Below are 17,488 nucleotides of genomic sequence, written 5' to 3'. Positions count from 1 at the left end.
ACAGAACTACAGTGGTGCCCGCCAAAGACCCACGAACAATCACATGTCTACCATTAGGATCCACCAAGATCTTAGCGGCCGAAATTTGAATCTTTTTATTGATCAAGTTTGCCAGGGCCCGCGCCCTACCGTCAAAGGTTGAGTGAAATACTTGACCCATCCATCCCTTCCAGAACATTGTCTAATCGCTTACTTACAAATGAGTGTCCTGCAGAAACACCACATCAGTATTCAAACTTTTAAAATGAGCAAATACCCATGACTTTTTCACTGGGCCCCCTTACATTCCAGGGGCGAAATTCTCCGACCCCACGCAGGGTCGGAGAATCGGCCGGCAGCGGCGTTAATCCCGCTCCCGCAGGGTTTTTAAATCTCTGACCGGCCAAAAACCGGCGCTGTGAAAATCCCGGCGGCAGCCTCTGAAAACAGCTGGCGCCGGCGGGATTTCATTTTTTTTTTAGTTTCCACAAATCTCCGGCCACGGGTCACGTCGGCGAAAATCACAGTTGCTTTAAAACGGCGTCAACCATTGATGATGGTTGACGCCGTTCAGTGTCGGGGGGTGGGTTGCGGCATCGGGGGGGGGGGGGGTGGGTTGCGGCATGGGGGGGGGGTGGGTTGCGGCATCGGGGGGGTGGGTTGCGGCATCGGGGGGTGGGTTGCGGCATCGGGGGGGGGTTTGCGGCATCGGGGGGGGTTTGCGGCATCGGGGGGGGGGTTGCGGCATCGGGGGGGGCATCGGGGGGGTATTCGGGGGGGGGGTTGCGGCATCGGGGGGTGGGTTGCGGCATCGGGGGTGGATTGCGGCATCGGGGCGGTTGCGGCATCGGGGGGGGGGGGGGGGTTGCGGCATCGGGGGGAGTTGCGGCATCGGGGGGGGGGTTGCGGCATCGGGGGGGGGTTTGGGGGCAGCGGCGTGCAGAGAGGGGGGGGGCGACGGATGCCCGGGGCCAACGCACTGTCGCCCCCCCCTCTGTACGCCGCTGCCCCTACCCCAACCACCCCCCCTCACCACCCCTACCTCCCTCCAACGCCACTACCCCCCTCCCCACCACCCCTACGCCCCTCCCCACCACCCCTACCCCCTCCCCACCACCCCTACCCCCCTCCCCACCACCCCTACCCCCCTCCCCACCACCCCTACCCCCCTCCCCACCACCCCTACCCCCCTCCCCACCACCCCTACCCCCCTCCCCACCACCCCTACCCCCCCCCCCACCACCCCTACCCCCCTCCCCACCACCCCTACCCCCCTCCCCACCACCCCTACCCCCCTCCCCACCACCCCTACCCCCCTCCAATGCCGCCCCCCCATCTCTCGCAACGCCGCAACCCCCCCTCTCAATGCCGGGTCCCCCCCCCCTCTCAACGCCGGTCCCCCCCCCCTCATCGCCGGGTCCCCCCCCCTCATCGCCGGGTCCCCCCCCCCTCAACGCCGGGTCCCCCCCCCTCAACGCCGGTACCCCCCCCCCCCTCAACGCCGGTACCCACACCCCGCCCCCCTCCATCTGAAGGCCGGTACCCACACATCCCCCCCCTCTCTCCTCCTCCCCCCCCTTCCTCCTCCCCCCCTTCCTTCCTCCTCCCCCCCCTTCCTCCTCCCCCCCTTCCTTCCTCCTCCCCCCCTTCCTTCCTCCTCCCCCCCTTCCTTCCTCCTCCCCCCCTTCCTTCCTCCGTCCCCCCCTTCCTTCCTCCGTCCCCCCTTCCTTCCTCCGTCCCCCCTTCCTTCCTCCGTCCCCCCTTCCTTCCTCCGTCCCCCCTCCTTCCTCCTCCCCCCATTCCTTCCTCCGTTAGTGGGGGGTGGGGGGGTGCAGCGTTAGTGGGGGGTGGGGGGGTGCGGCGTTGGAGGGCGGTAGGGGTGGTGAAGGGGGTAGGGGTGGTGAGGGGAGGGGGTTGGGGTAGGGGCAGCTGCGTGCAGAGGGGGGGCGACGGTGCGTTGGCCCCGGGCATCCGTCGCCCCCCTCTGCACGCTGCTGCCCCCACCCCTACCCCCTTCACCACCCCTACCCCCCTCCAACGCCGCACCCCCCACCCCCCACTAACGCCGCACCCCCCCCCCCCCCCCACCAACGGAGGAAAGAAGGGGGGGGGGGGACGGAGGAAAAAGGGGGGGAGGAGGAAGGAAGGGGGGAGGAGGAGAGAGGGGGGGGGGTGTGGGTACCGGCCTTCAGAGGGAGGGGGACGGGGTGTGGGTACCGGCGTTGATGGGGGGGGGGGGACCCGGCGTTGAGGGGGGGGGGACCCGGCGTTGAGGGGGGGGGGGACCCGGCGTTGAGGGGGGGGTTGCGGCGTTGCGAGAGATGGGGGGGGGCGGCGTTGGAGGGGGGTAGGGGTGGTGGGGAGGGGGGTAGGGGTGGTGGGGTGGTGGGGGGGGTAGGGGTGGTGGGGAGTGGGGTAGGGGTGGTGGGGAGGGGGATAGGGGTGGTGGGGAGGGAGGTAGGGGTGGTGAGGGGGGGGGTGGTTGGGGTAGGGGGCAGCGGCGTACAGAGGGGGGGGGCGACGGTGCTTTGGCCCCGGGCATCCGTCGCCCCCCTCTCTGCACGCCGCTGCCCCAAAACCCCCCCCCCCCCCGATGCCGCGAACCCCCCCCCCCCCGATGCCGGAACCCCCCCCCCCCCCAAAATGCCGGAACCCCCCCCGATGCCGGAACCCCCCCCCCCCAAATGCCGGGTCTGTCTCTCTCCCCCCCCCCCCCCCAAATGCCGGGTCTGTCTCTCTCCTCTCCCCCCCCCCCCCAAAAAAACGCCGGGTCTGTCTCTCTCCTCCTCCTCCTCCCCCCCCCCCCCCCCAAATGCCGGGTCTGTCTCCCCCCTCCTCTCTCCCCGCCCCCCCCCCAATAACGCCGGGTCTGTCTCTCTCCTCCTCCTCCTCTCTTCCCCCCCCCCCCAAAACGCCGGGTCAGTCTCTCTCCTCCTCCTCCAAAAAACGCCGGGTCTCACCACTTCCGCAGCTGGTGAAACTGACGCGTATCCCGTCAGTCAGCTGCTGGCCCCTCCGGGAACGGTGAATCGCCGCCTAAAAGAAGGCCCCCACGCCGGAGTCACCTACTCCAATTTTGCTCGCCGGAAATCGGCGTTACGACGGTCTGCAGAGAATTTCGCCCCAGATGACCAACCGAATTGGGAGCTGTCACCCCCATCGACCCGGAAATAGTCATTTCCAACAAGAGTGGTCTTCCGGGTGGCAGAGTGGTTAGAACTGCTGCATCACAGTACCAAGGACCCGGATTCGATCATTCTCCCTGTGTCTGCGTGGGTCTCACCCCCACAACCAAAATAGATGTGCATGGTAGGTGAATTGGCCACGCTAAATTCTCCCTTAATTGGGGATAAAAATAATTCTCTAAATTTATTTTTAAAAAGTGGTCATCCAACAACTACTTAAGAGAGTGAAGGCATAAGGGCCACCCAAGAGGGTCGCCAAACCCACTAGCAAGACAAAATAAAGAGAAATCTGTGGTTTCCGCAAGCAAACTCTCCCTGCCCCCCACCTCCCATTTCCTTCCTCCCTCCTCTCCCACCTGGTTTTCCCCCCCCTCCTCCTTGGTTTCTCCCCCCACCCCTACCTCAGTTCCCCCCCACCTTTATCCCCCACCCCCCCACCTTCTTGGTCCCCCCCCACCACCGTCTTGGTTTCCCACCCTCCCCCACCTTTTTGGTTTCCCGCCCCTATCTCCTTGGCCCCCTAACCTTGATTCCTTCCCCCCCACCTCCTTGGTTTCTTCTCCCCCCCCCCCCCGCACTTCCTTGGTTTCTACCCACGCCCCCCATCCCAACCAGGTTCTCACCCCCCCCCCCCTCCTTGGTTTCCCCCCACCTCCTTGGTTCCCCCCCCCCCCCCCAACCTTCTTGGTCCCCCCCCCCCCCCCCCCACTCCCATCTCCCTGATACCCTACCTCTGGTTTCTTCCCCCCACCCTCACCTCCTTGGTTCCCCCCCCACCTCCTTGGTTTCTTCCCCCCATCCACCTCCTTGGTTTCTTCCCCCCCCCCCACCTCCTTGGTTCTCCTCCCCCTCTCCCCACCACCTTGTCGTCGCCCCCACCTCCTTGTTTCCCCCCCCCTCCTTGTTTCTCCCCCCCCCCACCTCCTTGTTTCTCCCCCCCCCCCACCTCCTTGTTTCTCTCCCCCCCCCCCCACCTCCTTGTTTCTCTCCCCCCCCCCCCCCCCCACCTCCTTGTTTCTCTCCCCCCCCCCCCCCCACCTCCTTGTTTCTCCCCCCTCCTCACCTCCTTGGTTTTCCCTCCCAAACTCTTTGGTTCCCCCCCCCCCCCCACCTCCTTGGTTCTACCCTGAAGAATAAAAACCCCCATAACATTAACCACCCCACCTAAATCCAACTTTTGGAACTCATCCCACACAAGAATAAAGAAATGCGAACATAAGAACATAAGAACATAAGAACTAGGAGCAGGAGTAGGCCATCTGGCCCCTCGAGCCTGCTCCGCCATTCAATTAGATCATGGCTGATCTTTTGTGGACCCAGCTCCACTTTCCGGCCCGAACACCATAACCCTTAATCCCTTTATTCTTCAAAAAACTATCTATCTTTACCTTAAAAACATGTAATGAAGGAGCCTCAACTGCTTCACTGGGCAAGGAATTCCATAGATTCACAACCCTTTGGGTGAAGAAGTTCCTCCTAAACTCAGTCCTAAATCTACTTCCCCTTATTTTGAGGCTATGCCCCCTAGTTCTGCTGTCACCCGCCAGTGGAAACAACCTGCCCGCATCTATCCTATCTATTCCCTTCATAATTTTAAATGTTTCTATAAGATCCCCCCTCATCCTTCTAAATTCCAACGAGTACAGTCCCAGTCTACTCAACCTCTCCTCATAATCCAACCCCTTCAGCTCTGGGATTAACCTAGTGAATCTCCTCTGCACACCCTCCAGTGCCAGTACGTCCTTTCTCAAGTAAGGAGACCAAAACTGAACACAATACTCCAGGTGTGGCCGCACTAACACCTTATACAATTGCAACATAACCTCCCTAGTCTTAAACTCCATCCCTCTAGCAATGAAGGACAAAATTCCATTTGCCTTCTTAATCACCTGTTGCACTTGTAAACCAACCTTCTGTGACTCATGCACTAGCACACCCAAGTCTCTCTGAACAGCGGCATGCTTTAATATTTTATCGTTTAAATAATAATCCCGTTTGCTGTTATTCCTACCAAAATGGATAACCTCACATTTGTCAACATTGTATTCCATCTGCCAGACCCGAGCCCATTCACTTAACCTATCCAAATCCCTCTGCAGACTTCCAGTATCCTCTGCACTTTTCGCTTTACCACTCATCTTAGTGTCATCTGCAAACTTGGACACATTGCCCTTGGTCCCCAACTCCAAATCATCAATGTAAATTGTGAACAATTGTGGGCCCAACACGGATCCCTGAGGGACACCACTAGCTACTGATTGCCAACCAGAGAAACACCCATTTATCCCAACTCTTTGCTTTCTATTAATTAACCAATCCTCTATCCATGCTACTACTTTACCCTTAATGCCATGCATCTTTATCTTATGCAGCAACCTTTTGTGTGGCACCTTGTCAAAGGCTTTCTGGAAATCCAGATATACCACATCCATCGGCTCCCCGTTATCTACTGCACTGGTAATGTCCTCAAAAAATTCCACTAAATTAGTTAGGCATGACCTGCCTTTAACGAACCCATGCTGCGTACAAGGAACCCCAACAACTCTCCATATCCACATGCACACCCCTACATCCAGAAACCTCCATCAACTTGCATCCGCCCTTTTTTTGTTGCATCAGAAAAATAGTCTTTCACATGAAAAGTCATTCTGAGCCATGCTGGGTACACCACCCCAAATCAAACTCCACTCTTATACAGGGTGGCTTTAGCCTTATTAAACGCCACCCGCTTCCGTGCCAGCTCCGCACCAACGTCTTCATAAAGCCTGATCGCTTGGTCTTCTCATTTATAGTCACTATGTTCCTTAGCCCATCCCTAGACCCGTTCCTTTTCCTGGAGGCCGTGGAACTTCATAATAGCAGCTCACGGTGGTTCGTTGGGAGGGGGCCTTTGCCGGAGTGTCCAGTGGGCTCGATCCAGCTTGGGAGGGAATATGAATCCACCCTCCCCAACCATCTTCCCAAACATCTTAGAAAAGTATTCTGTGGGAATTGGGCCTTCCATTCCCTCTGGCAACCTCAAATATTCTTCCTCATGGAACAATTCTCCAAATCATCCACTTTGGCTTTCAGTTCTTTATTCACACCAGCCATCAAAGAGGCAATCTGGTCATTATGCCTTGAGTGAGCTATCTCCGGGCTCTTTATCGCAGCGCCAGGCGCTTTTACCGTCTCGTTGGTCTTCTCCATTGCTGACCGAATGGGAGCACCTTCCATCAATTTACGGAGGCCCCTGACACAACCTGTAGTTGCTTCTCGAATTCCGCCGCCAATGTGCTGGCAAGCACCTCGGCTATTAGAATGGCTGGAGTCTCAGCAGCAGCTGCTTCCATCTTCCCCACAGAGCCCCAAGAAGCCTCTAATTCCGTCGATGAACCTCTTTTTGCCTTCAGGTATCTTTTCCCTGGTCCTTCTGGGTACCTTATAGCATCAATTAAGTGGGATTTGCAGCAAAGATACCCCCAGAAACTGGTCAAAAAGGCTAGAAATACAGTACCCTGGTGGGAACCATCTTGTGTATGTTCCATCTCCACCAACCCACCCCCATCACACACGCGCACACACATACCGCCCCCCACATACCACCGCCGTAAGTCCCGACTTCTTCAGTATCTTTTTTTATTCGTTCTTGGGATGTGGGTGCCGCTGGCTGGGACAGCATTTGTTGCCCATCCCTAATTGCCCTTGAACTGAGTGACTTGCTAGGCCATTTCAGAGGGGGGCAGTTAAGTGGCAACCACATGGCTGTGTGGGTCTGGAGTTACATGTAGGCCAGACCTGGCAAGGAGGCAGATTTGTAGCCAACCTGCTGCTACACTGGCTGATATTAGCTAATCTAGCACAGATCCTGGATTGAATTTGACACCTCCCTGACTTGGATAATTTAATTTCACAGGCTATTCTTTTGCTTTACCTTTCACTCCATATTTCCCCCCACCCCACTCATACTTAAATAAATTAGCAGTTTTGTGCAGAGGGATTTAGGTCCCATGTGTAAGCTGCATATCTCTATGTTCCCCATTTGCATCAGAATTTTCCTTTGCTGTTCTGCAACTTGAAAGCAGTACTGACAGTCGTACCTAAGTGAACCATTAAGCCTAAATCCCTTAAAATGAATTATATTCTATGGCACATATTGGTTTCATTTTATAACTGTTTTCTGAGGTTTTGTTATTTCCTTTTACCTTATTTGTCTTTTCAGGATATTAACACTTTTCCTTGTTTTTTTTTCTAGCTTTGTGTTTCTTCTGGATCATGGACTTGAGATTTACACATGGAGAGGCTCCCAGGCCACGCTGAGTGCAAGCACCAAAGCTAGGTATTGTTCCCACACCTGTGTACTGCATACAGCTTTCATCAAAGGCCATAGAAACAGTGGGTGCGGAGAGAAACACCAAGACTGGTTCAGGTGTAACGGGGATCAGCCCCAAGGAGAGATTCTAGAGGCCAAAGAGAAAATGCTGGAAAATCTCAGCATGTCTGGCAGCATCTGTAGGGAGAGAAAAGAGCGAATGTTTCGAGTCCAAATAACCCTTTGCCAAAGCTAAAGACAGAGAAAGTGGGAAATATTTATACCATGGAATAAGAATGAAAGATGAGTCAAAGCCACAGAAACCCAGGGAAACGGGACGTTAATAGCTACAGAAAGCAAGGGGAAAGAGTGCTAATGGCAGTCCCCACAGAGAACAAAAGGTGTGAACGGCCAAACTGCAGAGAAACTGACATCGGAGGGTAAACTGTGACAGATGTAAATGTGGGGGGAGGTGAAGGAGGAAGCAAAGGGGAGAAAGGGTACGGATGGGTGGATAAGATGGGGGGCTGTAAATATATATAAAAACAAGAAAGAAAGAAATGGTAAAAGGCAGTTAAAATGAAATGGGATGAAAACAACTGGGTCGAGGTGGGGTAGAGCTAATCATCTGAAGTTGTTGAATTTGATGTTGAGATCGTAGCGTGCCTAACCGGAAGATGAGATTTTGTTCTTCCAGCTTGCGTTGAGCTTCACTGGAACATTGCAGCAGGCCAAGAACAGACATGTGGGCATGGGACCTGGGTCTTGTGTTAAAACATAGGGGCTGTTTAGCACAGGGCTAAATCGCTGGCTTTGAAAGCAGACCAAGGCAGGCCAGCAGCACGGTTCGATTCCCGTATCAGCCTCCCCGAACAGGCACCGGAATGTGGCGACTAGGGGCTTTTCACAGTAACTTCATTTGAAGCCAACTTGTGACAATAAGCGATTTTCATTTCATTTCATTTTCAAAATGGCAAGCAACGGGAACGTCAGGGTCCCAAATGTGCACAGACCAAGGTGCTCAGCAAAGCGATCACCCAGTCTGCGTTTGGCCTCTCTGATATAGAGGAGACCACATTGGGAGCAGCGAATGCAATAGACCAAATTGGAAGAGGTGCAAGTGAAACGGTGCTGAACCTGGAATGAGTGTTTTGGGCTTGGGATGTTAAGCATGGAAGAGGTAAAGGGACAGATGTTACACCTTCTGCGATTGCATGGGAAGGTCCCATGGGTGATGGGAGAGGTGTAGGTTATGGTGGAGGAGTGGACTAGATTATCTCTGAGGGAATGGTCTCTGCAGAATGCTGACAGAGGGAGTGAAGCGAAGATATGCTTGGTTGTAGCATCACGCTGAAGTTGGCGAAAATGGTGAGGATTATGCTGGAAGTTATTCTAGAAGTTTAAGCTTCCCAGTCTAGAAAAAGTATAAAGTTAACCCATGTTATTACGTCAGGTTAAATCAGGCTATCAAAGCCAGGGAAAATAAACTTAAAAGTTTGTGAGGCAGATTCAAAAATTCAATGATAAGTATTTGATACAGTCATGGTATCAAAACATTAAGAGCTTCTGAGATACTGGGGGTCCTGGTAACGGCGCCGTGTCCACTCCCTCCTACAAGGTATACCACGAGTCTGGTGGTGGCGGCTACTCTCAAGATTTGGGGGCAGTGGAGGCGACATGGGGGGGGAGTGGGGGGCTCGATGGAGGCTCCGTTAAGGGGGAACCATCGGTTCGTCCCGGGGAACATTGATGGGGGGGGTTCCAGGGTTGGCACAGAGCGGGCATCAGACAGCTGAGGGACCTGTTCATTGATGGGAGGTTTGCGAGCCTGGGGGAGTTGGAGGAGAAATTTGGGCTCCCCTCGGGGAACATGTTCAGGCATCTGCAGGTAAAGGCGTTTGCTAGGCACCAGGTGGAGGGATTCCCTTTGCTTCCCTCAAGGGGGGTGAGTGACAGGGTGCTTTCGGGGGTCTGGGTCGGGGATGGGAAGATATCTGATATCTACAAGGTAATGCAGGAGGTGGAGGAGGCGTCAGTAGAGGAGCTAAAGGCTAAGTGGGAGGGGGAACTGGGGGAACAGATCGAAGATGGGACATGGGCTGATGCCCTGGAGAGGGTTAACTCTCCCTCCTCATGTGCGCAGCTTAACCTCATCCAATTCAAGGTGCTGCACTGGGCCCACATGTCCAGGTCTAGGATGAGTAGGTTGTTTGGGGGCGAAGACAGGTGTGTCAGGTGTTCGGGGAGTCCAGCGAACCATGCCCATATGTTCTGGGCATGCCTGGCACTGGAGGAGTTCTGGAAGGGGGTGGCGAGGACGGTGTCGAGGGTGGTAGGATCCAGGGTCAAGCCAGGCTGGGGACTCGCGATTTTTGGGGTTGGGGTGGAGCCGGTAGTGCAGGAGGTGAAAGAGGCCGGTGTGCTGGCCTTTGCGTCCCTAGTAGCCCGGTGGAGGATCTTGCTACAGTGGAAGGATGCGAGACCCCCAAGCATGGAGACCTGGATCAATGACATGGCGGGACTTATCAAGCTGGAGAAGGTCAAATTTGCCCTGCGAGGGTCGGTAGAAGGGTTCTTTAGGCGGTGGCAACCTTTCCTCGACTTTCTGGCTCAACGATAGGGCACTGGGTCAGCAGCAGCAGCAACCCGGGAAGGGGGGGGGGGTGTTGACTATGTTTGCTTATTTAATTTTAAGTTGATTTATTTTTAAGTTCTCTTGTTGTTTACTGGGTTTGGGGGGGTGGGGGGGGGGGGGGGCGGGGGGGTGGTATGATACATGCATTGATACGGTCTTGGGGGTGTTACAGTTATTATGGTGTTTTATTGTTGCTTTTCATTGTTTGTTATATTTTCTGTAAAAAATTTCAATAAAATTTATTTTTCAAAAAAAGAGCTTCTGAGATGTAGTTGCATTGTGGACAGAATGTGTTTGTAAAACTCGGACATGTTGAATGGACCCAAATTGTCTTTTCTCACGTTCTTCTTTGTAAACTGTATAATAGAGACACAACCTGGGTCCAGATTAACTGAAACACTAAGGTGACCATTGTTTAATGTGGGCTTTTCACTTTTTTAAAAAGTTTTTAGTTTCAGAACCAGCTTCCCCATTATGAAAACTGGCAAAGGCACTGTCTGGAATCAGCTCTTGGGTACATAGGATTATTTTATTGGAAATGTGTTGTAATCAGAGTTTTCTATCTTTCAGACTGTTTGCTGAAAAAATAAATAAAAATGAGAGAAAAGGAAATGCAGAGATAATGCAACTGATGCAAAACCAGGAGACACCAGAGTTCTGGGAGGCTCTGGGAGGACAACCTGAGGAGATTAAATGTCACGTGGTAGACAATTTCAAGCCAGTGCGGCCTAAACTTTATAAGGTAATAATAAAGCGGAATTATTTTATGTTTAGCAATGATTGCAGACAAAACTCTGTGTTTTGTTATGTATACAAGAATAGGGGTGGCATGGTGGCGCAATGGTTAACACTGCTGCCCCAGGACACGGATCCACAAGTGGAATGTGACTAGCCTGGCAGAGGAAGTTAAAAAGGACTCACCGAGATGGGATTCCCTCACACTTTCCCTGGCGGGGAGGGTGCAGACGATCAAGGTGAATGAATGTACTGTCCAGTATCCTAATCCTGTTCAGATCCATACCGACCTACGTCCTCAAGACATTTTTCAAAGCAATAGGTGCGCGCGTGTGTGGGCACGCGTGTGTATGTGCACGTGTGTGTGTGCGTGTGATTGCACACTGGAGCACTATGCAATACTGATACTTTGTCACGGTTGCTTCAAAGGAGGAAGGGGAACGGTATACACCATATCAAGTTAGCTCTGTATCATCCTGCAACAAAATGCTTCAATCTTTAAAGCATTCCATCAAAGCACCAAGGGGCATTAGGAAGAAGAGTGAACAAATTCCTAATGTCTTAAAGGAAACGTGTACACGATACAACGCAGAGTTCACCAGTAATATTGTTGTTCAGAAAGAAATTATGAACACAGTTTGATTTGTTAAGTCCATCTGATACCTCCGAGATTGAAAAACGACAGCAACAAGCACAAATTGCTAGGAGGGAAAAAAACTCTAAAAGCAAGTTGTCAACCAGGGAAAGAGTGCTAGCTTGAAGTGAAATGAGAAATGGGTACCTGCTGTGATCCTAGCAAAGACATGTCCAATGCCATACACCATACAGACAGAAAATGAAAGAGTTTGGCGATTCGTGCTGATCAGGTCAGATTCTGTTTCTGAGGACTTTCCAATACCTATAGTGACAGGTACTGGAGAAACTATGCAGGAAGTACCATCTACTGAAGGGAATGAAGACACTTCCAAGGTCTCGAATAGTCAGGTTCCAGAACACCAAAATCAACCAAAAACCAATGGACATCCACCTGAGAATTGTGTATATATGTATAGAGATAATGCATCAGCGGATCTGTTGTATAAATATTAATCAATGTCGTTGTACTAATGAAGTAAAAGGGGAGGGTGTTGTGCATCAGAGAATACATCCCTGCTGGTAAAGCGTCATGTGATGTGTAGTGACATCAGCAGAGTGTTTGCGCACGCTTTGCAGTGTTCTGTCTTAGATTGTTTGAGCAACTTCTCTTATTAAACCTCTCGTCGTGTTTGAAAGAATTCAGAGTGTGGACATCTCCATAATATTTCTCTTTGTGACAAACAAAGAAATATAACAGTTTTGTACTGTACTCTTTAAATATGTACATGTACACTGTACTTCGATCACTTTGTTCCCTCTGAGCTGTGCAGTAGTCCATAACTTGCTGTGCACAGCCATCTCTAGTGTGCGGATGTGGGGAAACCTTAAAGCGATCACGGTGCAACAAATGTGACAGACTCGGAATAGGGAAATTAAAGGGAATATTCCCCCATAACTTCCGAATAGTAGAACATTGCTTGTATTGAGATGCAGTAGATGAGCTCAGAGTGGGGATTGTTTGGGATCTCTGGCCTGTGTAACCCAGTATCATGTCAGGTGATACAAAGGCAAAAGATAATACACTTTTCAACGCTTGTTCAGCAGTTCAACTACTGAATATGGCAGCATTGTAGACATAATCAATAAATGTGTGAGAGCTTTTCTCACCGGTATTCTTTTGGCAACTGGGTTCACTTCATTTGTAGGTTGTAGTGTTCACAAATTGCATAAGTGGATCCAGTGTCACGCCATCACTGGTGTCTTATTCTCTTTGTACTTTCATGTATTGACTTAAATTACATTAAATTAAATGTTTACATGTAAAAATGGCAGGAGATCCCAGACCCGTGTTATGCTCCTCGTGCTCAATGTGAGAGTTCAGGGACGCAGCCGATGCCACTGATTCCTTCATGTGCGGGAAGTGTGTCCAGCTGCAGCTCCTGTTAGACCGCATGACAGCTCTGGAACTGCGGATGGACTCACTTTGGAGCATCCGCGATGCTGAGGGGGTCGTGGATAGCACGCTCAGTGAGTTGGTCACACTAACAGATTAGGATTGGTGAGGGAGACAGGGAATGGGTGACCAAAAACGTAGAGAAAGAGCAGGAAGGCAGTGCAGGTGTCGCCTGCAGTCATCTCCCTCCAAAACAGGTATGCTGTTTTGGATACTGTTGGGGGAGATGACTCACCAGGGGAAGGCAGTTAGTAGCCAGGCTCATGGCACATTGGCTGGCTTTGCTGCACAGAAGGGCAGGAAAAGACTGGCAGGGCAATAGTCATAGGGGATTCAATCGTAAGGGGAGTAGACAGGCGTTTCTGTGGTCGGAAACGAGACTCCCGAATGGTATGTTGCCTCCCGGGTGCACGGGCAGGGATGTCTCAGATTGGCTGCAGGACATACTGAAGCGGGAGGGTGAACAGCCAGTTGTCATGGTGCATATAGGCACCAACAATATAGGTAAAAAACGGGATGAGGTCCTACAATCAGAATTTAGGGAGTTAGGAGATAAGTTTCAAAAGTAGGGTTTCAAATGTAGTAATCTCAGGATTGCTACCAGTGCCACGAGACAGTCAGAGTAGAAATTCAAGAATAGTCAGAATGAATACGTGGCTTGAGAGATGGTGCAGGAGGGAGGGGTTCAGATTTTTGGGATATTGGAACCGGTTCTGGGGGCGGTGGGACCATTACAAATCGGATGGTCTACACCTGGGCAGGACTGGAACCAATGTCCGAGGGGATGCTTTTGCTAACACTGTTGGGGAGTTTTTAAACTAATGTAGCAGGGGGATGGGAACCAGATTAGGAAGTTAGAGGTCAGTAAAGATACAGCAACTAAAGCCAGTATGGTACTAGATAATAAACTCAATGTGACTAAGGGGAAGAGTAGACAGGGAAGAGATGATGAATGCAAAGGGACAGGTGATCTGAGGTGTATTTGTTTTAATGCGAGAACTGTAGCAGGTAAGGCAGATGAATTTAGGGCTTGGATTAGTACCTGGGAATATGATGTTATTGGTATTACTGAGACTTGGTTGAGGGAAGGGCAAGATTGGCAACTAAATACACCAGGGTATAGATGCTTCAGGAGGGATAGAGAGGGAGGTAAAAGGGGTGGAGGAGTTGCATTACTGGTCAGAGATGATATCACAGCTGTGATTAAGGAGGGCACTATGGAGGATTCGAGCACTGGGGCAATATGGGTAGAGCTAAGAAATAGGAAGGATGCAGTAACATTGATGGAACTTTACTGCAGGCCTCCCAAAAGCGAGTGTGAAGTAGAGGTACAAATATGTAGACAGATTATAGAAAAATGTAGGAGCAATAGGATGGTCGTGATGGCAGATTTTAACTTCCCCAACATTGAATGGGACTCGTGTAGTGTTGGAGGCGTAGATGGAGCAGAATTTGTAAAGAGCATCCAGGAGAGTCTTTTAGAGCAGTATGTCAATAGTCCAACTCGGGAAGGGGCCATACTGGACCTGGTATTGGGGAATGATCCCAGCCAGGTGATTGAAGTTTCAGTCGGTGATTACTTTGGGAATAGTGATCACAATTCCATAAGTTTTAGAATACTCATGTAGGGATTAGGGATGGATGTTTAAATACTCTAGGTCAAGTCGGCATAAGGAATGGGGGCGTTTTGGGTATTCTAAAAGGCATTAAGGTGGACAAGTCCCCAGGTCCGGATGGGGTCTATCCCAGGTTACTGAGGGAAGCGAGGGACAAAGTAGCTGGGACCTTAACAGATATCTTTGCAGCATCCTTGAGCACAGGTGAGGTCCCGGAGGACTGGAGAATTGCTAATGTTGTCCCTTTGTTTAAGAAGGGTACCAGGGATAATCCAGGGAATTGTAGACCTGTGAGCTTGACGTCTGTGGTAGGCAAATTGTTGGAGAAGATACTGAGGGATAGGATCTATTCCTATTTGGAAGAAAATAGACTTATCAGTGATAGGCAGCATGGTTTTGTGCGGGGAAGGTCATGTCTTACAAACCTAAGAGAATTCTTTGTGGGCAGCACGGTAGCATGGTGGTTAGCATAAATGCTTCACAGCTCCAGGGCCCCAGGTTCGATTCCCGGCTGGGTCACTGTCTGTGCGGAGTCTGCACGTCCTCCCCGTGTGTGCGTGGGTTTCCTCCGGGTGCTCCGGTTTCCTCCCACAGTCCAAAGATGTGCGGGTTAGGTGGATTGGCCATGCTAAATTGCCCGTAGTGTCCTAAAAAGTAAGGTTGGGGGGGGGTTGTTGGGTTACGGGTATAGGGTGGATATGTGGGTTTGAGTAGGGTGATCATTGCTCGGCACAACATCGAGGGCCGAAGGGCCTGTTCTGTGCTGTACTGTTCTATGTTCTATGTTAAGTGACAAAGTTAATTGATGAGGGAAGGGCTGTAGATGTCATATACATGGACTTCAGTAAAGTTTCCCATGGCAGGTTGATGGAAAAAGTGAAGTCGCATGGGGTTCAGGGTGTACTAGCTAGATGGATAAGAACTGGCTGGGCAACAGGAGACAGAGAGTAGTGGTGGAAGGGAGTGTTTCAAAATGGAGAAAGGTGACTAGTGGTGTTCCACAGGGATCCGTGCTCGGATGTTGTTTGTGATATACATAAATGATCTGGACAAAGGTATAGGTGGTCTGATTAGCAAGTTTTCAGATGATACTAAGATTGATGGAGTTGCAGATAGCGAGGGGGACTGTCAGAGAATACAGCAAAATATCGATAGATTGGAGAGTTGGGCAGAGAAATGGCAGCTGAAGTTCAATCCAGGCAAATGCGAGGTGATGCATTTTGGAAGATCCAATTCAAGGGCGGACTATATGGTCAATGGAAGAGTCCTGGGGAAAATTGATGTACAGAGAGATCAGGGAGTTCAGGTCCATTGTACTCTGAAGGTGGCAACACAGGTCGATAGAGTGGTCAAGGAGGCATACAGCATGCTTGCCTTCATCGGATGGGGTTTTGAGTACAAGAGTCGGCAGGTCATGTTCCAGTTGTATAGGACTTTGGTTAGGCCACATTTGGACTACTGCGTGCAGTACTGGCCGCCACATCACCAGAAGGATGTGGATGCTTTAGAGAGGGTGCAAAGGAGGTTCATCAGGATGTTGCCTGGTATGGAGGGTGCTAGCTATGAAGAAAAGTTGAGTGGATTAGGATTGTTTTCGTTGGAAAGACGGAGGTTAAGGGGGGACCTGATTGAGGTCTACAAAATTATGAGAGGTATGGACAGGGTGGATAGCAACAAGCTTTTTCCAAGAGTGGGGGTGTCAATTACAAGGGTCACGATTTCAAGGTGATAGGGGGAAAGTTTAAGGGAGATGTGCGTGGAAAGTTTTTTACGCAGAGGGTGGTGGGTGCCTGGAATGCTTTGCCAGCGGAGTTGGTAGAGGCGGGCACGATAGCATCATTTAAGATGCATCTAGACAGATATATGAACGGGCGAGAAACAGGGGGAAGTATATCCTTGGAAAATAGGCGACAGGTTTAGATAAAGGATCTGGATCGGCGCATGCTGGGAGGGCCGAACGGCCTGTTTCTGTGCTGTAATTTTCTTTGTTCTTATTAGGAAGTACCAGTTTTTGGATTGCCTACGTGGACCTGTGAAAGACCCAATTCTTGAGGTGCAGGATGGGCGTTTAAACGAATGCTTCTGTGGTTTCACAGTAGCATGAGGTCAAAGAAGCATCAATGTAAAATGTTCATATTGATCTAATATTGATACTATATGGAAGAGTGTAAGTGTAATAGTATGAGATATTGGTGTGACGAGCGAGGGTGGCACATTCCTTGATAAAGAAGTGACATTGATGAGTTTTAACTGAATGCTCCTGCACTGGACTGTTTTAAATTGAGAACTGTTGTGGAGTTGGAGGGTGTAGTGGAGATGGTAAGAGAGCAACGATTCGTATAATACAGGTTATAAACAATAAAAGATGATTTATTTTGTCTCCTTAGGTTGGCTTAGGTCTTGGATACCTGGAGCTTCCTCAGATTAATTACAAACTTTCTGTGGAGCATAAAGTGAAGCCGAAGATTGATCTGATGCCAGAACTGAGACTGGTACAGTAATCCTTTCCTTATAGTGGTCTTGAATTATGAATGGTATTGACTAGTAATGGCTGAGTTTTTTTACACCTAGGCTTGGTCATTGTTAAGTTAAACCCACTTGAGGGTCAGTCTAATATTGGCATCCTTGTTTTATAGTGTTACTCCAAATATGATTGAGAAAAATTATCCATTTCATTTCAGGTCCAGAGTCTCTTGGATACACGATCCGTCTATATTTTAGATTGCTGGTCAGATGTTTTCATCTGGATTGGACGCAAGTCACCACGATTGGTCAGAGCTGCAGCCCTGAAGCTGGGACAGGAGTTGTGTGGCATGTTGCACCGCCCCAAGCATGCTATCGTTATACGAAATCTGGAGGGAACAGAGTGTCAAGTAGGCAACCTGTTGGTTTTGGGTTACAACTGGGAATGTGCAAGAAAGAAATGGGAAATTAGTTCAGTGCTAGCCACCATACCACCATAGGGACATTAAAATTTTGATATAGGATGGGATTCCCACCTGAGGTCAATGGACCTTT

At 51.0% G+C, this 17,488-nt stretch overlaps 1 protein-coding gene across 1 annotated transcript in view; it reads left to right on the top strand.

The window, feature by feature from the left end:
- Positions 1-17,488, top strand: part of flii (FLII actin remodeling protein) — a 102,634-nt gene that overhangs the window by 58,060 nt on the left and 27,086 nt on the right. Inside the window, exons 17-20 of the mRNA XM_038819643.1 lie at positions 7,399-7,482; positions 10,661-10,832; positions 16,858-16,962; positions 17,152-17,343. Of these exons, the coding sequence (XP_038675571.1) occupies positions 7,399-7,482; positions 10,661-10,832; positions 16,858-16,962; positions 17,152-17,343 (553 nt within the window). The remainder of the gene's footprint in view (positions 1-7,398; positions 7,483-10,660; positions 10,833-16,857; positions 16,963-17,151; positions 17,344-17,488) is intronic.

This window comes from Scyliorhinus canicula, chromosome 15 (genome assembly GCF_902713615.1).
Source record: "Scyliorhinus canicula chromosome 15, sScyCan1.1, whole genome shotgun sequence".
NCBI lineage: Eukaryota > Metazoa > Chordata > Chondrichthyes > Carcharhiniformes > Scyliorhinidae > Scyliorhinus > Scyliorhinus canicula.
This window is presented reverse-complemented; position numbering and strand designations above follow the sequence as displayed.